This window comes from Zootoca vivipara, chromosome 1 (assembly GCF_963506605.1).
Source record: "Zootoca vivipara chromosome 1, rZooViv1.1, whole genome shotgun sequence".
Taxonomy (NCBI): Eukaryota; Metazoa; Chordata; class Lepidosauria; order Squamata; family Lacertidae; genus Zootoca; species Zootoca vivipara.
In genome coordinates, this window is record NC_083276.1 from 20,589,086 (window position 1) to 20,606,170 (window position 17,085).

General features: G+C 46.3%; 1 protein-coding gene across 4 annotated transcripts in view; it reads left to right on the forward strand.

The window, feature by feature from the left end:
- The first annotated feature begins 630 nt into the window (after positions 1-630).
- The window catches only part of ASB2 (ankyrin repeat and SOCS box containing 2), a 30,614-nt gene continuing 14,159 nt past the window's right edge, over positions 631-17,085 (forward strand). The window contains exons 1-7 of one of the 4 annotated variants that reach the window (XM_035106896.2): positions 631-963; positions 1,954-2,039; positions 7,029-7,292; positions 11,607-11,687; positions 13,004-13,170; positions 13,886-14,041; positions 15,735-15,980. In XM_035106896.2, the coding sequence (XP_034962787.2) occupies positions 7,072-7,292; positions 11,607-11,687; positions 13,004-13,170; positions 13,886-14,041; positions 15,735-15,980 (871 nt within the window). In that variant the 5' untranslated portion in view covers positions 631-963; positions 1,954-2,039; positions 7,029-7,071. The remainder of the gene's footprint in view (positions 964-1,953; positions 2,040-7,028; positions 7,293-11,606; positions 11,688-13,003; positions 13,171-13,885; positions 14,042-15,734; positions 15,981-17,085) is intronic. The other 3 variants (XM_035106907.2, XM_035106887.2, XM_060272141.1) reach the window with 3 other exon arrangements.

The following is a 17,085-nucleotide window of genomic DNA, read 5'->3' on the forward strand; positions in this document are numbered from 1 at the left end:
CCAAACCATAGTTTACTGGGACTATGCAAATGTGTAAACTTTGCTCATCCCCTAAGTTTTTTTGCTTGTTTGTTTTTTGCTCCCATGGCTTAGTGAGTGGTCTGAACTCAGGTTTGTAGTAAAGCTGTTGTTGTTGTTGTTGTTGTTGTTGTTGTTGTTGTTGTTGTTGTTGTTTTTACTACAGTTCATAGTTAGTGAGTAGGAAGCTCTCCCATAAGCCTGGGTTTGTACATCACACAAAACCAAACCATCACTTGACTCAGCATGCTGGTTGCACAATCCTGGTAAGCCATAGTTTGGCTTACCATGTTGCAAAACCAAGCCAGTGTCACCCAGAATGGTTTACTTTACAATGTTGTTTTGGTGGTTTAAAAAGTGTGTGTGTGTGTGTGTGTGATGTGTGTAACTGTGTGTGTGTAACCCTGAACTCTTTTGAGGAAGTATGGGATAAAAAAATAAGATTACATGTGCTAAAAACAACCCTTGAAAAATATCAGTCCGGCCATAGTCATTTGAAGTTTGCATGGCCATTGTAAACTCCTTTCCAACTTTCAGCAACATAGCCATATATGGTTTACTTGTACAGGGCAATAAATAAATAATGATGTAACAAAAAGGTCAGGCTTATGTCATTTCGGGAAGGGATGTTGCAGAAAGCAAAGTTCTACAGATTATAATGCTGCAGGGAGAAAACTTGAGAGGGGAACAAGTCGCTTTGCCACAGACTTCACACAGGAAATCTGAGATTCAGAGCAACTTATATTTTGGCTTGTAATCGTCGATCATGGGGTGATCCAGAAATAAACTCCGCACTTCAAAGAGGGAGAGAGTTCAGAGCTGCTCTGCAGTTTATCAACACACAGAGATGGGAGAGAGATGCACCCGAAAGGGGATTTTCTGAATTAAGAGTTCACCAAGCAAAATTACTTCGGGGTAAACTTTGTTAGCTACAGAAGCTATAAGGTAATGCAGTTATGCATGCTTTGAATGTATTGGTTGGGTGCAGAACCTGTAATTTGTTTACAATGTGCATAACCGTTCCTTTCTCCAAGTGTAGGAATGCATTAAATTAACTATGGGAAATCTTGGAAGACAAAGGACTTTTAAAACAGAATTTACTTTGCATCCTAAGTGGTTCACTAAAATGTAAATATGTAATTGATACACTCCTCCACCACTGCATATGCATCCATTCAAAAGGAATGTTTTGATTTCTTTACTTCTGAAATATTATATGCAGAAGTAATTGATATTAAAAGAGGAATCTGAATGTCTGTAGTGCCTGATCTTTCAACAGACCCTACAGGGAAATGCTAAATCCATCTTAAGTTACCATTTATTTCATTCAGATTGTTTCTATTATTTCCATGGCTATGGCAAGATACAACAATTGTGATGATGGATGCCAAGTGGTATGAATGTTGAATGTTGGAAGATTCAGGACAGATGAAAGAAAGCAGTTTTTTGTGCAGCACATAGTTAAACGACGGAACTTGCTTCCACAGGAGGCAGTGATGGCTATCAACTTTGGATTAGACAAAGTCATGGAGGAAATGACTATCAATGGCTCTTAGCGATGATGGCTTTGCTCTTCACAGTTGGAGGCATTATGCTCCTGAATACCAGTTTCTGGAAACTGCAGGAGGAGTGAGTGCTTCTGTGCTCACATCTTGCTTGTGGGTTCCCATATAAGCATGTGGTTGGCAACTGTTGTTGTTGGCGTCCAAGATGTGCCAAGGCAACTTCATAAACAGTTTGATGTATCCCGGCAGCTGGGGACTGGCGGGATTCATTTACTCAGAAATGTTTCATCATCTGGAAGCTTAGTTCCCCGTGCTTTAGCAGATTGCAGTAATCATTGCGGCAAAAATATATTTGCCTGACCTACATCCTATGTAGCTGATCTAAAAATATTAGCTCTCAAGGTCTGCACGTTCCATCTTACGTTTTTAGGATTCGGGTGGCTGGAAACTTACAGATCTTACAACAGGCAATTGTGGTCAACAAACCAGAAGATTCCCACTGTACAAAAGCAGCTGGTGAGCTAAACCAAGAAAAACATTCAAACAACAACAACAACAGGGCAAGGAGATAGAATTTAAAGGTGGCCAATCTGAACCCCCTGCCTCTGAAAGGAATGCGTGTGCATTTTATTATTGTAAATATATTTGCACATTTAATCCTGTGGTTGAAATGAACACAAACCCTGCAAGCGTCCCAGAAGAAAGGGCCATCGTTTCCGCTCTGCGAGCGCACGGTGGTTATTTTGGGCACCGTGTTCTCGTGAGATTTTGTGCTGATAGCGGTGTGTGTGTGCCCTCTAGATGTTTTGGACTACAACCCCCATCAGCCCTAGCAAGCCTGGCCAATGGGCAGAGATTAGGAGAGTCCAAAACATCCTGAGGGCACCAGGTTGGGGAAGTCTGATAAAGATCACCAGGTTAGGGTTGCCATATTCTGGTGATCAAGAACCCAGACACACACACACACCCCGCTATTGGTGCACCCTGCCATCTCACATCTCCCTCGCTCGCCCCCTCCCTGCCGCTAACCCGTTCTTTGTCCGCCAGCTCCCCCCACTTCTTCCCTCCCCTCTCTTACTTTTGTTGTCTTCAGCCACCTGCTCTTGATGGGAGGCTGAGTAGCCCTGGGGAGTAGCAAGGCCTGGTGGCCGCTGGGAGCACCACGAGGCCTAACATGGCCCTGGGAAAGTCGTGCAAGGCCTGGTGGCAGCCAGGAACAACACCAGACCTAGCACGACCCCCGACAGGCTGCTCCAGGACACCCGAAGTGTGCTTTCTTTTTATGGGGCACAGCACCTTCTGAGCATGTGTGTGCCCCACAAAAAATATTTTTAAAACCAAAAACATTTTTTTAAAAAACAACAACACAATCAATAAAATAAAAACCGCAAAGCCAGACATTTAATCCAAAATGCAAAAATCCTCCCAATTGGGGGTGCTGTGTTGTCCCCCCCCAAAAGCAGGACATTTCCAGGAAATCCCGGACATATGGCAACCCTACAGCTGATAGAAACACCAGTAAGGCTTGGCACTTAACACATGGCCGTGAGGCAGGTAGCTGAGTTGAGGAAGCAAATCCCAATAATTTGATTGATTCCTCTCTCTTCTGTTCCACAGCAAGACGTGGGATTGGGGAAGTCTAGATATGTGTTCAAAGATAGGCAAATGCAAGTGTGAAAATGCAGCCCTGGCAAACTTCCCTGAAGTTGTTACACCAATGTCTGCCTTGGGGTTGCCTTACAGTGAAGGCATGTCCCAAGTCCGTTTCGGGGGCCTAATCCGGCCTGCCGGTCGGTTTAATCCGGCCCCTGTGGCAGTTTATTTCCTGGGGTAAAAATCCCCCAAAAAGCTTCAACAACTTCAATCCTAAAAAAAGGTCAACAACTGTGGTTGGCCCTTTGGTGGGCCCCCACGGCCCATCACTTCATCAAATCTGGCCCTCTTTGAAAAAAGTGTCCAATGTGGCAGATGCGTGTGCCATATGCATACACTCCACAGGGGAACCATGATGGTGGCAGCTCTCTCTTGGGTATACTCAGGTTTCCCTCAGGGTAATGTGTGAAATGGCCGTCAGGTGGAAGGCAAGACCCTCCTGGTAGAATACTATGTTGGAACTGTTTCTAGCAATCACTTCTTTCTGTCTGTGTGCCAGTGACCAGTTTGTATCAAACTGGTTAGCTGGCTTATATGCTAAGAGCAGAGAGGGTGAAATTTAGACAGGCAACGGGAGTTGAATTAAAAATTCAGCATGAGTTCAGCTTTACCTCATTGTGAACAGTCAGTATATTAACCTCAGAAGCTTAGAAAACAAAATGGCTGCCATGGTGTGTGTGTGTGTGTGTGTGTGTGTGTGTGTGTGTGTGTGTACAGAACTTTGAACCCTCTTCCAGTATATCCAGACAATTGTCTTAGTACTGTCACAAACACCAATTGCGATTCACGCTGTGCCCTCCTGAAGGAAATGTTCTTCCCTGCAATGCTCCTCCTCACACAGTGACCTCCTGTGAGCTGTTTATTTTCCTTTATGTGTCATATGAAATACTTGGCAAATGTCAAGTTGCAACCTGATCTCTACTGGAGTATTTTTAAAGGGTGACACAACTCAGGAAAGGAGGACCTGGGAGGTAGGAGGAGGGGAGAGCTGGTATGTGACAACTCTAGCAAGAGTCTCTTTTTGGTTTTGCAAAAAAGCATATAGGGGCCTGAAACTTAACACCAACTACTGGGAATAATCAGCTTTCCATGATAAAAAAGTATCCCACCTCACTCTCAGTTTGGTTTTGCTACTAGAAGTGAGGGCAGAAAGAAAATTGCGCAAAATGGCAAAGCTTTGTGAGCGAACACGAAGGAGAGGTGCTCTTTGAAAGGCTGCTTTTTTAAACCTCAGTTGGTCAGAGCGTGGTACTCATAACACCAAGGTGGCATGTTCGATCCCCACATGGGACAACTGCATATTTCTGCATTGCAGGGGGTTGAGCTAGATGACCCACAGGGTCCCTTCCAACTCTACAATGTGATTCTATAAGGTGTCACCTCTCCAACTCCAATTTATATATGAACAGACTTCCGTGTGCGTGTGGAAAGTGGGGTTACGTTGAAGGAAAGCAGCCAGCACAACCCTCCATTTCCTCCCTTGTGGACAATTTTTATAACCTTTGCTCTTGTGCTCTTGCAAACTTATTGTACCTGTGTGGATGCCCGGAATGGAAAATGAAAGGGAATTATAGGGACAGAACTACCCAAACTATATAGAGGCCATGCTTTCCACGAAGTCCCGAGCAGCCCCTTGTAAGGTGGTGTCGGCATGGATGTTAAAATCCCCTAGGACAGGGGTGGCTAACTCCCAAGAGACTGTGATCTACTTTCAGAATCAAAATCTGGCGGTGATCTACCCCCATTTTGGGGGATTCGGCTCAAAGTTGTTGAGCTTTTTTTTAGGGAGAAGGAAAGGGGGGTGACCAGATTTGGTAACACTCACAAAACTGTACGCCGCACAAACTCCTTTACCAACTCCATTAACCTACCTATCAAGATTTCTGAAAAAATACATGCCTTCATCCATTGTTAGTGTGACACCTGCATCACCATTTTGGTAACCAACTGTTCAATATCAGACAGGTACTGTGTCAGGGCCAGCTTCAGGGAATCCTTAAGGTGCTCATCTGTCATGTTTGAACGTTGTTCTCTCTCTCTCTCTCTCTCTCTCTCTCTCTCTCTCTCTCTCTCTCTCTCTCTCTCTCTCTCTCTCTCTCTCTCTCTCTTCTCCCCCACCCCCTCAGCTAGGGGCACCCATCCACCTCCCCCCCTCTCTTTCTCTTTCTCCCCCCACCCCCTCAGCTAGGGGCACTCATCCATCTCTCTCTCTCTCTCTCTCTCTCTCTCTCTCTCTCTCTCTCTCTCTCTCTCTCTCTCTCTCTCTCTCCCACCCCCTCAGCTAGGGCAACCCATCCACCTCTCTCTCTCTCTCTGGCTCCAGGGACAGGGACAGGGGGGAAATCCCTCTGTGAGTCGCGGCTCCCGCTTTCCTCCCACGCACGCAAACTCACACACACCCCTCCCTCTCTGCCGGCATGAGGGAGGAGGAGCCGGGGAGCTCTAGGCAGGCAAGAGGGACAGGGAGCAATCCAGCCATTCTGTGCAACGCACTAACACATACTGGTAAGCTCAGTATTGGGAAGAGGGAAGGAGCTCTCCCTGCAATTGCTCACGGTTATTGAGCTTTTTTGTGGGGGAGAGACAAGAGTTATTGAGGGGTTTTTTTTAGGGGGAGAGCTCTTTCTTTTCTTTTAGGCTGGCGATCACTAAGGAACCCACAATCTACCCGGGATCTACCAGAAACGTCCTGGGGATCTACCGGTAGATCCCAATCTACCTGTTGGCCATGCCTGCCCTAGGACAACCAAACTAGGTGTCTCCATGACCTGAATCAGCTCAGGCAGGGAATCCTTGGTGCAGCGGGGAGGTCGGTACACCAAAAGGAATCCTGTACTTCCCTATTGCCCAACTTCCAGAACATGCACTCAGAGAACTAGGTCTTCCCAGTAGGACGCCTGATGAAAGCTAGTGACTTCCTAGAAATTACTGCAACCCCCTCCCCACCCACATGACCTGGGTTGCTGTGCGTAAGAGAAACCTGGTGGACAAGTAGCAGCTGAGACAGGCCCATCTGCTTCATCCAACCAAGTCTTTGTTACACATGCCAGGTCAAGTCCTCCATCCACGATCAAGTCATGGATGACAGTGGTCTTATGAATCATTGACCTAGCATTGCACAGCAACACCTTCAGGTCATGTGGGTTTCCCTTGTTGATTCCAGTATCCATCCGGTCAAGGCTGGACCCGGAAGCAGGGAAAGTCTTCAAACAATGACTAAGCCTGCCTCCTCAGTAATGACATGGTCTGGTCTTAGCATAACTCCTCCTCCTGCCCATGATCACTGAGATTGGATGTCCCAGTGCATCCCCCCTTGTGGAACTTGCCCCAGCCATTCTGTTGGCTGGGGCCCACTCCCAGGCAGCCCTGATCCTGCCCCTTAAAAACAAAACACAAACTATACAACAACCAATAGCAGAACAAAAACAAAAGCAGAACGGTTATAATAAAATTAATCCCCAACCAGATATCCATCCCACCCACCACCCACCCCCAACAAAGCAAAAAGGGAAAAGAAGAAGAAAAAACTTAAAATGCTTAAGGACATTTTAAACACATTAGACACTTGGAACAGGGAAGCAAAAGCAGAACAACCCCTCACTTCCCCAAGAGTTTGTTCCAAATGAGTCCAGCCCCACCCTCTAGGCACTGCCACAGGAGTCCTTTTGTAGCTGGGAGTGTGAGGGCAAGTAGTAGAACTTCAATAGACGACCACGACTGGAAAAAGAAAGGAGTGTGCGATCGATTGCCTGCCAGTCATGCACACAGGAATATCAGATCTACACGGCCTGTTTGCAAGATAAAGCCGCCCCCATCTAGACACAGCCTAAGTCTCATTTCTGTGCATTCCAGGTGTTTGGAGCCATCTCTTCCCGACTTAACAGGGAAGCGGAAGATGGCGACACAGGTCACGGTGGCCAGGAATTCGCAGACGGGAGCTATAGGACATGAGGACTACAGCCTCTATAGCAGTATGAGTGAAGATGAGCTCATTCAGTTAGCTATCGAGCAAAGCCTGACGGAAGACCCTGCAGAGCAAACAGCTACACAGAAGACAACCATGCCGACCCACAACGACCCTTACTGTCAGAATTTCTACCTTTACCCTTGGCAAAGGTAAGAAAGCAAACATAAAACACCCCACCCCTTCCTACTGTAAATTCACTGCATGTTCTGCAGCCCAGTCCTAAACATTTGTGTTAATGCTTCTGTGATTACTCTGTTCTAGCTGGGTTAGATGATAATTCTGGCTCTGTTGCCTGATATGGTTGCCGCTCTGGGGCTACGCATGTCCTACCCTGACTAGTAACCGGGCTGGAGATAGTCCAGAAAGACACCTCGCAATGTCCCCAGAAAGCATATTCTATTGTTGGGAAAGTTCCAGAAAAGGAGAACCAAAATTATCAAGGGGATGGAGCAAGTCCCCTATGATGAAAGGGGAGTAACAGGGGACACCATAGAAGTTTATACAACGATGCATCTGGAGGAAGTTGTTAGGGAAACAGGTTTTCTCTCTCTTGCAAAACACGAGGACTCGGGGACATATCCAGCGAAGCTGGAAAATTCAGAACAGGCAAAAGAAAATATTTCACACAGCACCTACCCGTATTTTACGGACCATAACACGCACCAGACCATACCACGTACCTAGTTTTTAGAGGAGGAAAACAAGAAAAATATTTTACTGGTTTTCCTTCTCTCAAAGGCTGGGAGGCGGCAGCAACAGCAGCAGCAGCAGCACCATTTTGGCTGCTTCTCTCAAGCCTCAGCTGCTGGCTGCAGAGGCAGCACCAGCCCGATTTCGGGCTGCTGCTGCCTCCCCCTTATCGCTGTCGGGGAAGGGGAAGGAGCGGGCAGCGGGAAAGCGGTTCTTTTCGTGCTGTCCACTCCTCCCTCTCCCCCTTTGCTGACAGCAACGGCAAAGGGGGAGGAGCTGCCGGCTCTCCAGGGGCAAGCCCGTCTGCCCCCTACTCTTGGGAGAGTGGCAGCACCAGAGCCCCGAAATGAGCGCACTGATGCCGCTGCTGGCTCTCCAGGGGCAAGCCTGTCCGCCCCTCCTGCCGCTGCTGCAAAAGCGGAGCGTGCTGGCGGCAGTGGGGGAGAGAGGAACGAGCAGCTCTTCCTCCTCGGAAGCCACTGCCAGCGCGCTCCACTTTTGCGAGCGGCGTCGGGCGGCTTCAGATGAAGAGCTGCTTGTTCCTCTCCTGCCCCCCCTGCCCCCGCCACCTGCTGCTCACAAAAGCGGAGCGCGCTGGTGGCTGTGGGGGACAGAGGAACAAGAAGCTCTTCCTCCTCGGAAGCTGCTGCCAGTGCACTCCGCTTTTGCGAGCGGCGGGCGGCGGCTTCCGAGGAGGAAGAGCTGCTCGTTCCTCTCCCCCCAGCTCCTCCCCTGCTGCCTTTGTCGAGGAGCGGTCAGTGCGAAAGCTGCTGCCTTCGCTCCACTTTTTCATTTCCATTTTAGGGGGGGGGGAAGGTGCGTTTTATGGTCCGAAAAAGTTAAACTATGGAATTCGCTCCTGCAAGAAGTGATGGCCGCCAACTTGGACGGCCTTGAAAGAGTATTAGATAAATTTATGGAGGATAATGATATCAAAGGCTATACTAACCACAATGGTTATTCTCTGCCTCCACAGTTGGAAGCAATAATGCTTCTGAATATCAGTTGCTGGAAACCACAGAAGGGGAGAGGGTTCTTCTGCTAATCTCCTACTTGCAGGTTTTCTACAGGCCATTGAAAATAGGATGCTAGACTAGATGGAGCATTTTTCTGATGCAGCAGGATATGTCTTATATTTGTCTGAAATCCTTGGAGGAAGAGAAGGGCAGAAATGTGGTGGTGATGTTTTAAATGTCAGATTTTGGTGTCAAGTGAAATATTGATTAGCTGCCAAGCCCTGAAATTATTACTTGAATTTTCTGGCAAAAAAATATTTGACTGAATACACAGGACTAAACCACATTACATTAAACACAATTTTTTAAAGTGTGCTTTTAGAGTGCCGCTTTATTTTCAAGGAAAAGCAGTGCATGAACCTGCAGTCTGGATCACACTTTCAAGCATGATCCAGATTGAAGCCCTCCATAGCTGCTTTTCCTTCAGAATGGAATCACAAATTGCAGCCTGAGACGATTCAGTTGGAGCTTAGATGTATGCAATATGACCCTTCAGAGCAGTAGAACTTATTCATCTTAGCATTACAGAGTAAAAGGAAAGTGCAACTAGAGCTTACATGTATGCAATGAGTATACAGCAGCTGCTACTGGTTAAGATGAAATTATTCGTTGATATAACTTTTCCCCAGTGAAACTAACATTTGGACCCAGTCCTGTCCTCTTGATTAAACTTTGGGTGAGAAATAACAGAAAATGTCACATTTGAGAATAGTTTTTTCCACGTGTGTCTGAACACCCTTATGTCAGTACCATTTAAAAGTGTTACAGTGGTACCTCGGGTTAAGAACTTAATTCGTTCTGGAGGTCCGTTCTTAACATGAAACTGTTCTTAACCCAGGGGTGTAGCGAGGCGCTGTGACATCCGGGGCGGCAAATTGCCATGCTACCGGGGGGGGGGGGGCGTCGTCGCTATGTAATGACGCATGCGTCACTACGTAGAGGGGGATCACACACACCCCGGTGACTTCAAAACGGAGCCTAAACAGAGTGTCCAGGCTCCAGGTAGATAGCCCACTGGCGCGGTTTGGTAGAGGGAGATCGCGCCCACCCCGCGACTTCTAAACGGAGCCTAAACGGAGCGTCCAGGCTCAGGTGCCGATCGTGTGCCACCCCCCCTCCAGCAGGCACCCGCGTGACGCCCAATCGCTCGGCTGGCATGCCTGTAGCTTCCCCCCCCCAGGCTGCCATGCAGAGGTGAGGGGCAGGGGCACAGCCCCGAGTGACACCCCCTCCAGGGCGGTGCCCCGGGCAGGACACCCCCCGCCCCCTGCTTGCTCCGCCCCTGTCTTAACCTGAGGTACCACTTTAGGTAATGAGGCCTCCTGCTGCCGCCGCACGATTTCTGTTCTCATCCTGAAGCAAAGTTCTTAACCCGAGGTACTATTTGTGGGTTAGCGGAGTCTGTAACCTGAAGCGCCTGTAACCTGAAGCATCTGTAACCTTGTGCAATACCTTATGTTTATGTGTTACTTCACCGTGTTAGTTTACAAACTGGGTCAGATGACTGGCTAATAGTAGCAATTACATAGATGTATGAAATCACCCTTTGGGGAAATCCCCACTGACCACAGTAAACATGATTATTTTAAAATTTGCTGACTTGGCAGTTGCAAAATTAGGAGCAGCATGACCCAGGAAAGTATAGCAGAGTCATTTGAGCAGTTGTGGGGAGGGGGGGGTACTCTGTTTTCCAGATTTGCAAAGTTCAATGCAAGACCATTCTTGAGTTGCATATGGCTTAGGAAGTGTTTGACATATTCATAATATATTATGCTGATAGAGATCGATATTATGCTAAGATCCAATAAATTCAAAGCAATATGCATTTACCCCTCCTTCTTAAAGGAAATACTTCATCAGACCATATTAAGATCATGTATTACAAGTTTTTGGGGGAGGGCACAAACTCTCTTTCATTTTTTCTCTTGTCTGATGTTTTTATCTAATGGCCCAGGAAAAGGGTAACTAGTGCCTCCCACTCTGTTTCCTATTTTATTAAGTTGTATTTTAATATTCCTGTTCCTCTGTTGATTATGTCTTGCCTTTTATATGATTGGAAAGGAAAACCAGTTTTAAACAGGCTTTTTAAAACAGAGCTCCAAGGGAAACCTCTCCCTTCACTGTAGATCTGTGATAGGAAATCTGCCACAGCGTGGTGCAGTGGTCACAGCTGGTTTGGGGTAGTGGTTAGAGTGTTGGACTGGGCCTTGGGAGTCTAGGGTTCAAATCCCTGCTCAGCTATGAAGCTCACTTCACACACTTATGCATCTGGTGAAATTCTGTCTTCAATGCACTTCTGAAAGATATAGCAAGCCATCTTGTTTGGACCTGGCAACCCCAGCGATCTCTTCTTGGCCTTGATTTGAAAGGTTCTTGCGAAGCTTTCATGCCCACAGCTGTTTCACAACAAAAACTATCCAGCCACCCTTCTCCCTGAAGGGAAGAAGGCCCTCAAACCCTTTCTCTGCCTGCTGTGTGGGGATGGAGGGATTCATCTCCCCTGTTGTCTTATATGGTCATTCAAATCCCCTGACACTTCCTCTGAAGGCCAAAAATAATCCAGAACCGAGAGAGCAGCTGAGCCAGGACAAGCCTGCCTTTGTTTAAAGACCCAGAGGGGGCTGCAGGTCCATTGGAAACTGTCTCCTCCAGTGGCTTCCTCAGCCCCCAGGCCCACTGCTAAGCCACCCAAGACATGACCTGCTTTTCTTATTCGGAGTATTTTTCATTATTTCATTCGTGCCGTCATCACTCCAGGCGATCAGCACAGAACCAAGCGGCCAGTTCAGGGGTCAGACGGAGGTACGATGGCAGCCTGTTCAAAACATCCCAGCCAGAGTAAGTCCTCCTTCCCTTCTTTCCTGTTCTTTTTTTCATTATTAGGCTACATTTGTTGTCATGTGTTGGCTTGACTAAACAGCTAGAAGGGTTTTTTTGTGCGGGAGGGGAGGCGTGTGGTGACAGAGGTAGCGTCATTTTACGTCTTCTAAGGAGTTTGCATAAGTGGCCGAGGGAAACGGGACTGACTTTCCGTATTCCCTCTCCCTGCCTGCCCTTCTCTCCCCCCCCCTTCCATCCATCCTGGAGGTCTGCTGATCTTGAAAGCGCCCCTTTCTAACCCCATCTTTTAGGACTCTCTCCGTTGCACTGGAGTGGCTGACTCAGCGGAAACAGGATCCTCGTCTAGCAATTTAGTTAGATCAACCAGTTCCCATGTCAAAATAGTAAACAAAGCTGACTGGAATTATTTTTAGCTGTGTTGCCATGCGTGCCTTCAGTGTGCAAAATGGGAGAGCCAATGCTCTAAAGAGCATGAAAATGGGGACACAGGGATTTGATCTCAGTCGCTTTTGGAATATATAGCCCTCTGTGTTTGCTGGCTTGCAGGTGGGTGGGAGAGTTTGTCTGGGCCTCTGTGTAGTTTATTCAGCCACATAAAATACAGTGGTACCTCGGTTTAAGTACACAATTGGTTCCGGAAGTCTGTACTTAACCTGAAGCATAATTAACTTGAAGCGAACTTTCCCATTGAAAGTAATGGAAAGTGGATTAATCTGTTCTAGACTGCTCCACAGAGTACTCAACCTGAAGCGTACTTAACCCGAAGTATGAGTGTAATTGGTTCTGGAAGTCCGTAGTTAACCTGAAGCGTACTTAACCTGAAGCAAACTTTCCCATTGAAACAAAATAAAAAAATTCCTTCAGTAGCACCTTAAAGACCAACTAAGTTTTTATTTTGGTATGAGCTTTCGTGTGCATGCACACTTCATCAGATGCATGCACACAAAAGCTCATACCAAAATAAAAACTTAGTTGGTCTTTAAGGTGCTACTGAAGGAATTTTTTTATTTTGTTTCGACTCAGACCAACACGGCTACCTACCTGTAACTTTCCCATTGAAAGTAATGGAACGTGGATTAATCCATTCCAGACGGGTCCAGGGAGTACTTAAACTGAAAGTACTCAAACCGAGGCATACTTAAACTGAGGTATGACTGTATGAGTGACTTCAAGGGGCTGGGAGAACAGCCCCATAAGTTCAACCACCATAGTGGAAGGTTTCACAGCCAGGGCATGGATAATGCTGGCATGCCATTGCAGATGTCAGAAGCAATCCTGCAAAAAGTGATGGGTTTTCAACTTTGTTTTAAAAGAGTGCTGGATCCTGTGGTGTCAGCAATCCAGAAAGGAGATGAAAACGCACTTCTTAAAATGATGCAGTCAGGAAAAAACCTTGCACAGCCTAACAAAGATGGATGGTTGCCCCTCCACGAAGCTGCTTACTATGGACAAGAGCGCTGCTTGAAGCTGCTGTATAAATGCAAGTATCGGGGGGGGGGGGGAGAGAGGAGAACTGATAAGATCAAACCACAAAACCATCACAGGATATAGAGTAACCCATTGAGTCATATCACTCCCTGAAAGATGCAAGCTTGCTTATTCAGCCTATTTTTGTACATGCAGGGAATTTCATGATTATACACATCCCCCCCCCCAAAAAAAGGTTAAAGGGTAATGTATTGATCATAAATAGCATTTTCACCATATCTTCTGCCCTTCACCCCCATCCCAGTGGATCAGGCATAGCAAGCAAGAGTGCATGTTACCCAAATTAAACATCTTGGTGGCCTTTTTATGGAGAGTTCTCTCTGCATGTGCTGAAGGTTTCTTTCTGCATGTCCTCTAAACTCTTCCTGCCCCACCCCAGTTTTGCTTGGCAATAAGCTCTTGTGGCGGCTTTTAATGGAAATACTGTGATCTCACTTAAATGTACCAAAAAACCTCGCCAATAACAATGGCAGGAGAGGGTGGTGAACTCAGGCGATCGGACTTCCTAAACTTACTTTGAAAATGTCTTCTAGGACAATTGGAGCAAGAATCTTTTTAACCCTGATGAAAGAGTGAGACTTGCAAGTTGTATGTCGGTGGTTAGCTATCACATAAAAGTTTGACAATATTGAGCTCAGTGTATGATGTGAGAATTATTCAAGTACATTTCACGCCTCACTAAATATGGATCAACGCTTTCTCCATAGCTTATCCTGGGTTACTTGATCAGCGTACGCTTCAGGAGGAAACAGCACTCTACTTAGCAACAAATAGAGGGAATCTCGAGTGTGTGCGTTTATTGCTGCAGGCTGGAGCAGAACCTGACATTGCAAACAAAGCTAGGGAGACCCCACTTTATAAAGGTAAGCCGCTTGATTCTCATAGGTCTTGAGTGCCCACAAGTAGACTACTTTTCTAGTTGGAAACAGTGTGTGCCAGGGGCACGAACTTGGACCCCTGACTGTGGGTGCCCAGCGTGTCGTGCACAATGTCATGTGACGTCATGATGTTGCAGCGCACACAGGCATGTGACGGCGCCATAAAAAAAAACCTGGGACTGGGCCTACGCAGGCCCAATTTTTTTCACATTGCATTTTCCCCAGGGGCTCTGCACACTGCTGCTGCTACCCCCCGCCATCCCCACTGCCCGCCACCGCTACCCCGGCCCGCAGTAGTTCAGAAGCAGAGCTGGTTCCAGGTTTGAGAAGGCGCTGGGCAAAGTGTCCCCTAGGGATTCTTCTCCTCTGTTAGTAGGTACTGGTAGGCATATCTGGCTGGGGAGGCAGTGCTCTTATTTCAAGCTGCTGTTGAAATAAAAAGATAAAAAGAGTCCTGCTGGATCAGGCCCAAAGTCTAAGTTGTTCAGAGGTTTCCAAACGTTTTTGGGCCTCTTCCCACTTGGTGGCATAAATTCATCCCTAGTGTCCCCTACCTTATAAAAAGCATTAGTTTGTTAGTAGTAGTAGTAGTAGTAGTAGTAGTAGTAGTAGTAATATTCTAATAACAATAATAAATTATAATAATATAATAAACTATTATTATTCAGAATAGTGGTTTGCACGACATGCTAAGGAAGATGATAACACAACAAAATTCTAAACAGTAACAATTAATTGTACATTTATTCCAAATTCAATTAAAATTATTTAGCTCAATTAAGTCAACAAAACTGATTAACTTGATCCAGTGATACGAGCTTTTCTCGTTTTTTCAACATTTTTATTGGGTTTTTCTTTTTTACAAATACAAGAACCATTAAACACTTATCCAGCAGTACATATAATGGTGTTTGTTCTCACCATTGACTTTAGACATAAACTTACATATTCAGGGTTCAAACATATTGCTTAATGTAGCCTCTCTATTTGTTTGGTCAGACTTTTGCAAGGTACAGTATTCGTGCCTTGTCTGGGTTTGTTATGGTTTCTATTCTACTGGTTGCTGCTTTGTTAATCTTTTTTTAAATTATTGTAATTTGCTTTATGCTTTCTGTGTTTTAATTTTTCCCTTCCCTGAAACTGCCTTGTGATGAGGAAGAGGCTAAATATACCATCCCTTCCATGTGGTTAGTAGGCTGCTGCCATTTTCAGAGCAGGAAAGAAGATAGGGGAAACTCTATACAACGGAGATTTGAGATAATGAAATCAACAGGAGAGGGAGTCATTTTATATCCTTTATATATGGATATTCATCAGAGTTGCAAGTTCATTACTTTTGGGAGGGGCTGAAAAGTGGTGTGTACATATTTTTTATAAACAGATTTTTAAAAAGGGCTTGTTTTTATGTGAGCATCTGAAGCAATGCCACAATCTTGAAAGTGTATTTTGCATTTTTGTGGGGGGAAACATTTGGAAAACAATCCTCTTGTACCCCCCAAAGCAAACTGGACTTTATAAATTCATTTTAAAAATGCAGGAGAAAATATATGTGGAATAAAACGAGGCCTTTCTTAGACAACGAGCAACTTCTGGGTGAAATTGTCCCAAATGAAACTTGCTTTTGGGGCACAGATACGGAAACCGAAATCTTCTTTTCTTTTCTTTTTTGTCACCACAGCCTGTGAACGCAGAAATGCCGAAGCTGTACAGGTGTTATTGGAGTACAATGCTGACGCAAATCATCGCTGCAATCGGGGGTGGACTGCCCTCCATGAAGCTGTCGCTCGGAATGACTTGGAAATAATAGACCTTTTGGTCAAAGGAGGTGCCAAGGTCGAAAGCACAAATTCCTACGGGCTCACTTCCTTTTTCGTGGCAGCTGAGAGTGGCCACTTAGAAGCCTTGCGATACCTTGCCAAGTGTGGTAAGCACAATTGCAGAAGCATGCCCATTTCATGTACAGCGGCTGAGATATGCAAAACCATCTATTGATTTTGTGTGTTGGGTTTTTCAGTGGCCAGTTCATAATTTTGGATTTGCTTTTTATTCATCCTATATGGCAGACTTGCAAAGGAAGACAGCTGAAATTCTAATTTCTACAAGTTCTTGTTGGAGGTAGCTTATTGTACATTGGTTTCCCACACTTTCATAAATTATAGTACAAAGAAGGCAGAACCTTTTCCAGATTTCAAGTAGGCGATTTTGAGATGATTGAAAGACCCATACTTGAATCTACTCAAAGATGGTGATTCACATTTATATCCTACTTTTTCTCTCAGGAGTTCAAAGGAGTGCACACAATTCCCCACCCGTCTCAAGCTCTTCACCTAGTGAGCTTCCTGGATCAGTAGGGATTAGAACCTTGATCTCCAAGTTCTAGTCCAACCCCGAGGATACAGAAGTACAGGAATTTATTTTAAGCCTTAAGGAGATAAAACACCAAATTAGGATTTATCATACTCATTAACCATGGAATGTTGAGTGTCTGTTGGCAAAGAAAAATGAAAAACTCTCTGTGTGGTGCTTTTCTTAAGCTCCTTAGAGCTTAGTATAGTATAGTATAGTATAGTATAGTATAGTATAGTATAGTATAGTATAGTATAGTATTTATCAGGGGTGTCTTAGCCATAGAGGCTACTGGCGCAGGGAACCATGGCGCCAAGTTCTGGAGGGCGTCAGGGAAGAGGTGGAGGCTGGACGCAGCGCCTCCTGGCATCAGCTCGCTGCCCTTGTCCGCCTCTGCCATGCTGCGCTGCGCCCGGAGCCTCCTCCCTGTCAGAGGAGCCACCCTCCAGCCCTGCCAGCAGCGCCGCCCTCGCCCGCCTCCACCATGCCACGCTGTGCCGCGGCTGGAGTCTCCTCCCTGCCAGAGGAGCTTCCCTCCAGTCCCGCCGGCAGCGCCGCTCTCGCCCACCATGTCGCGCTGTGGCTGGAGTCTCCTCTCTGCCGGAGGAGCTTCCCTCCAGCCCTGCCGGCAGTGCCACCCTCGCCCGCCATGCCACGCCGTGCCCGGAGCCTCCGTCCCACCG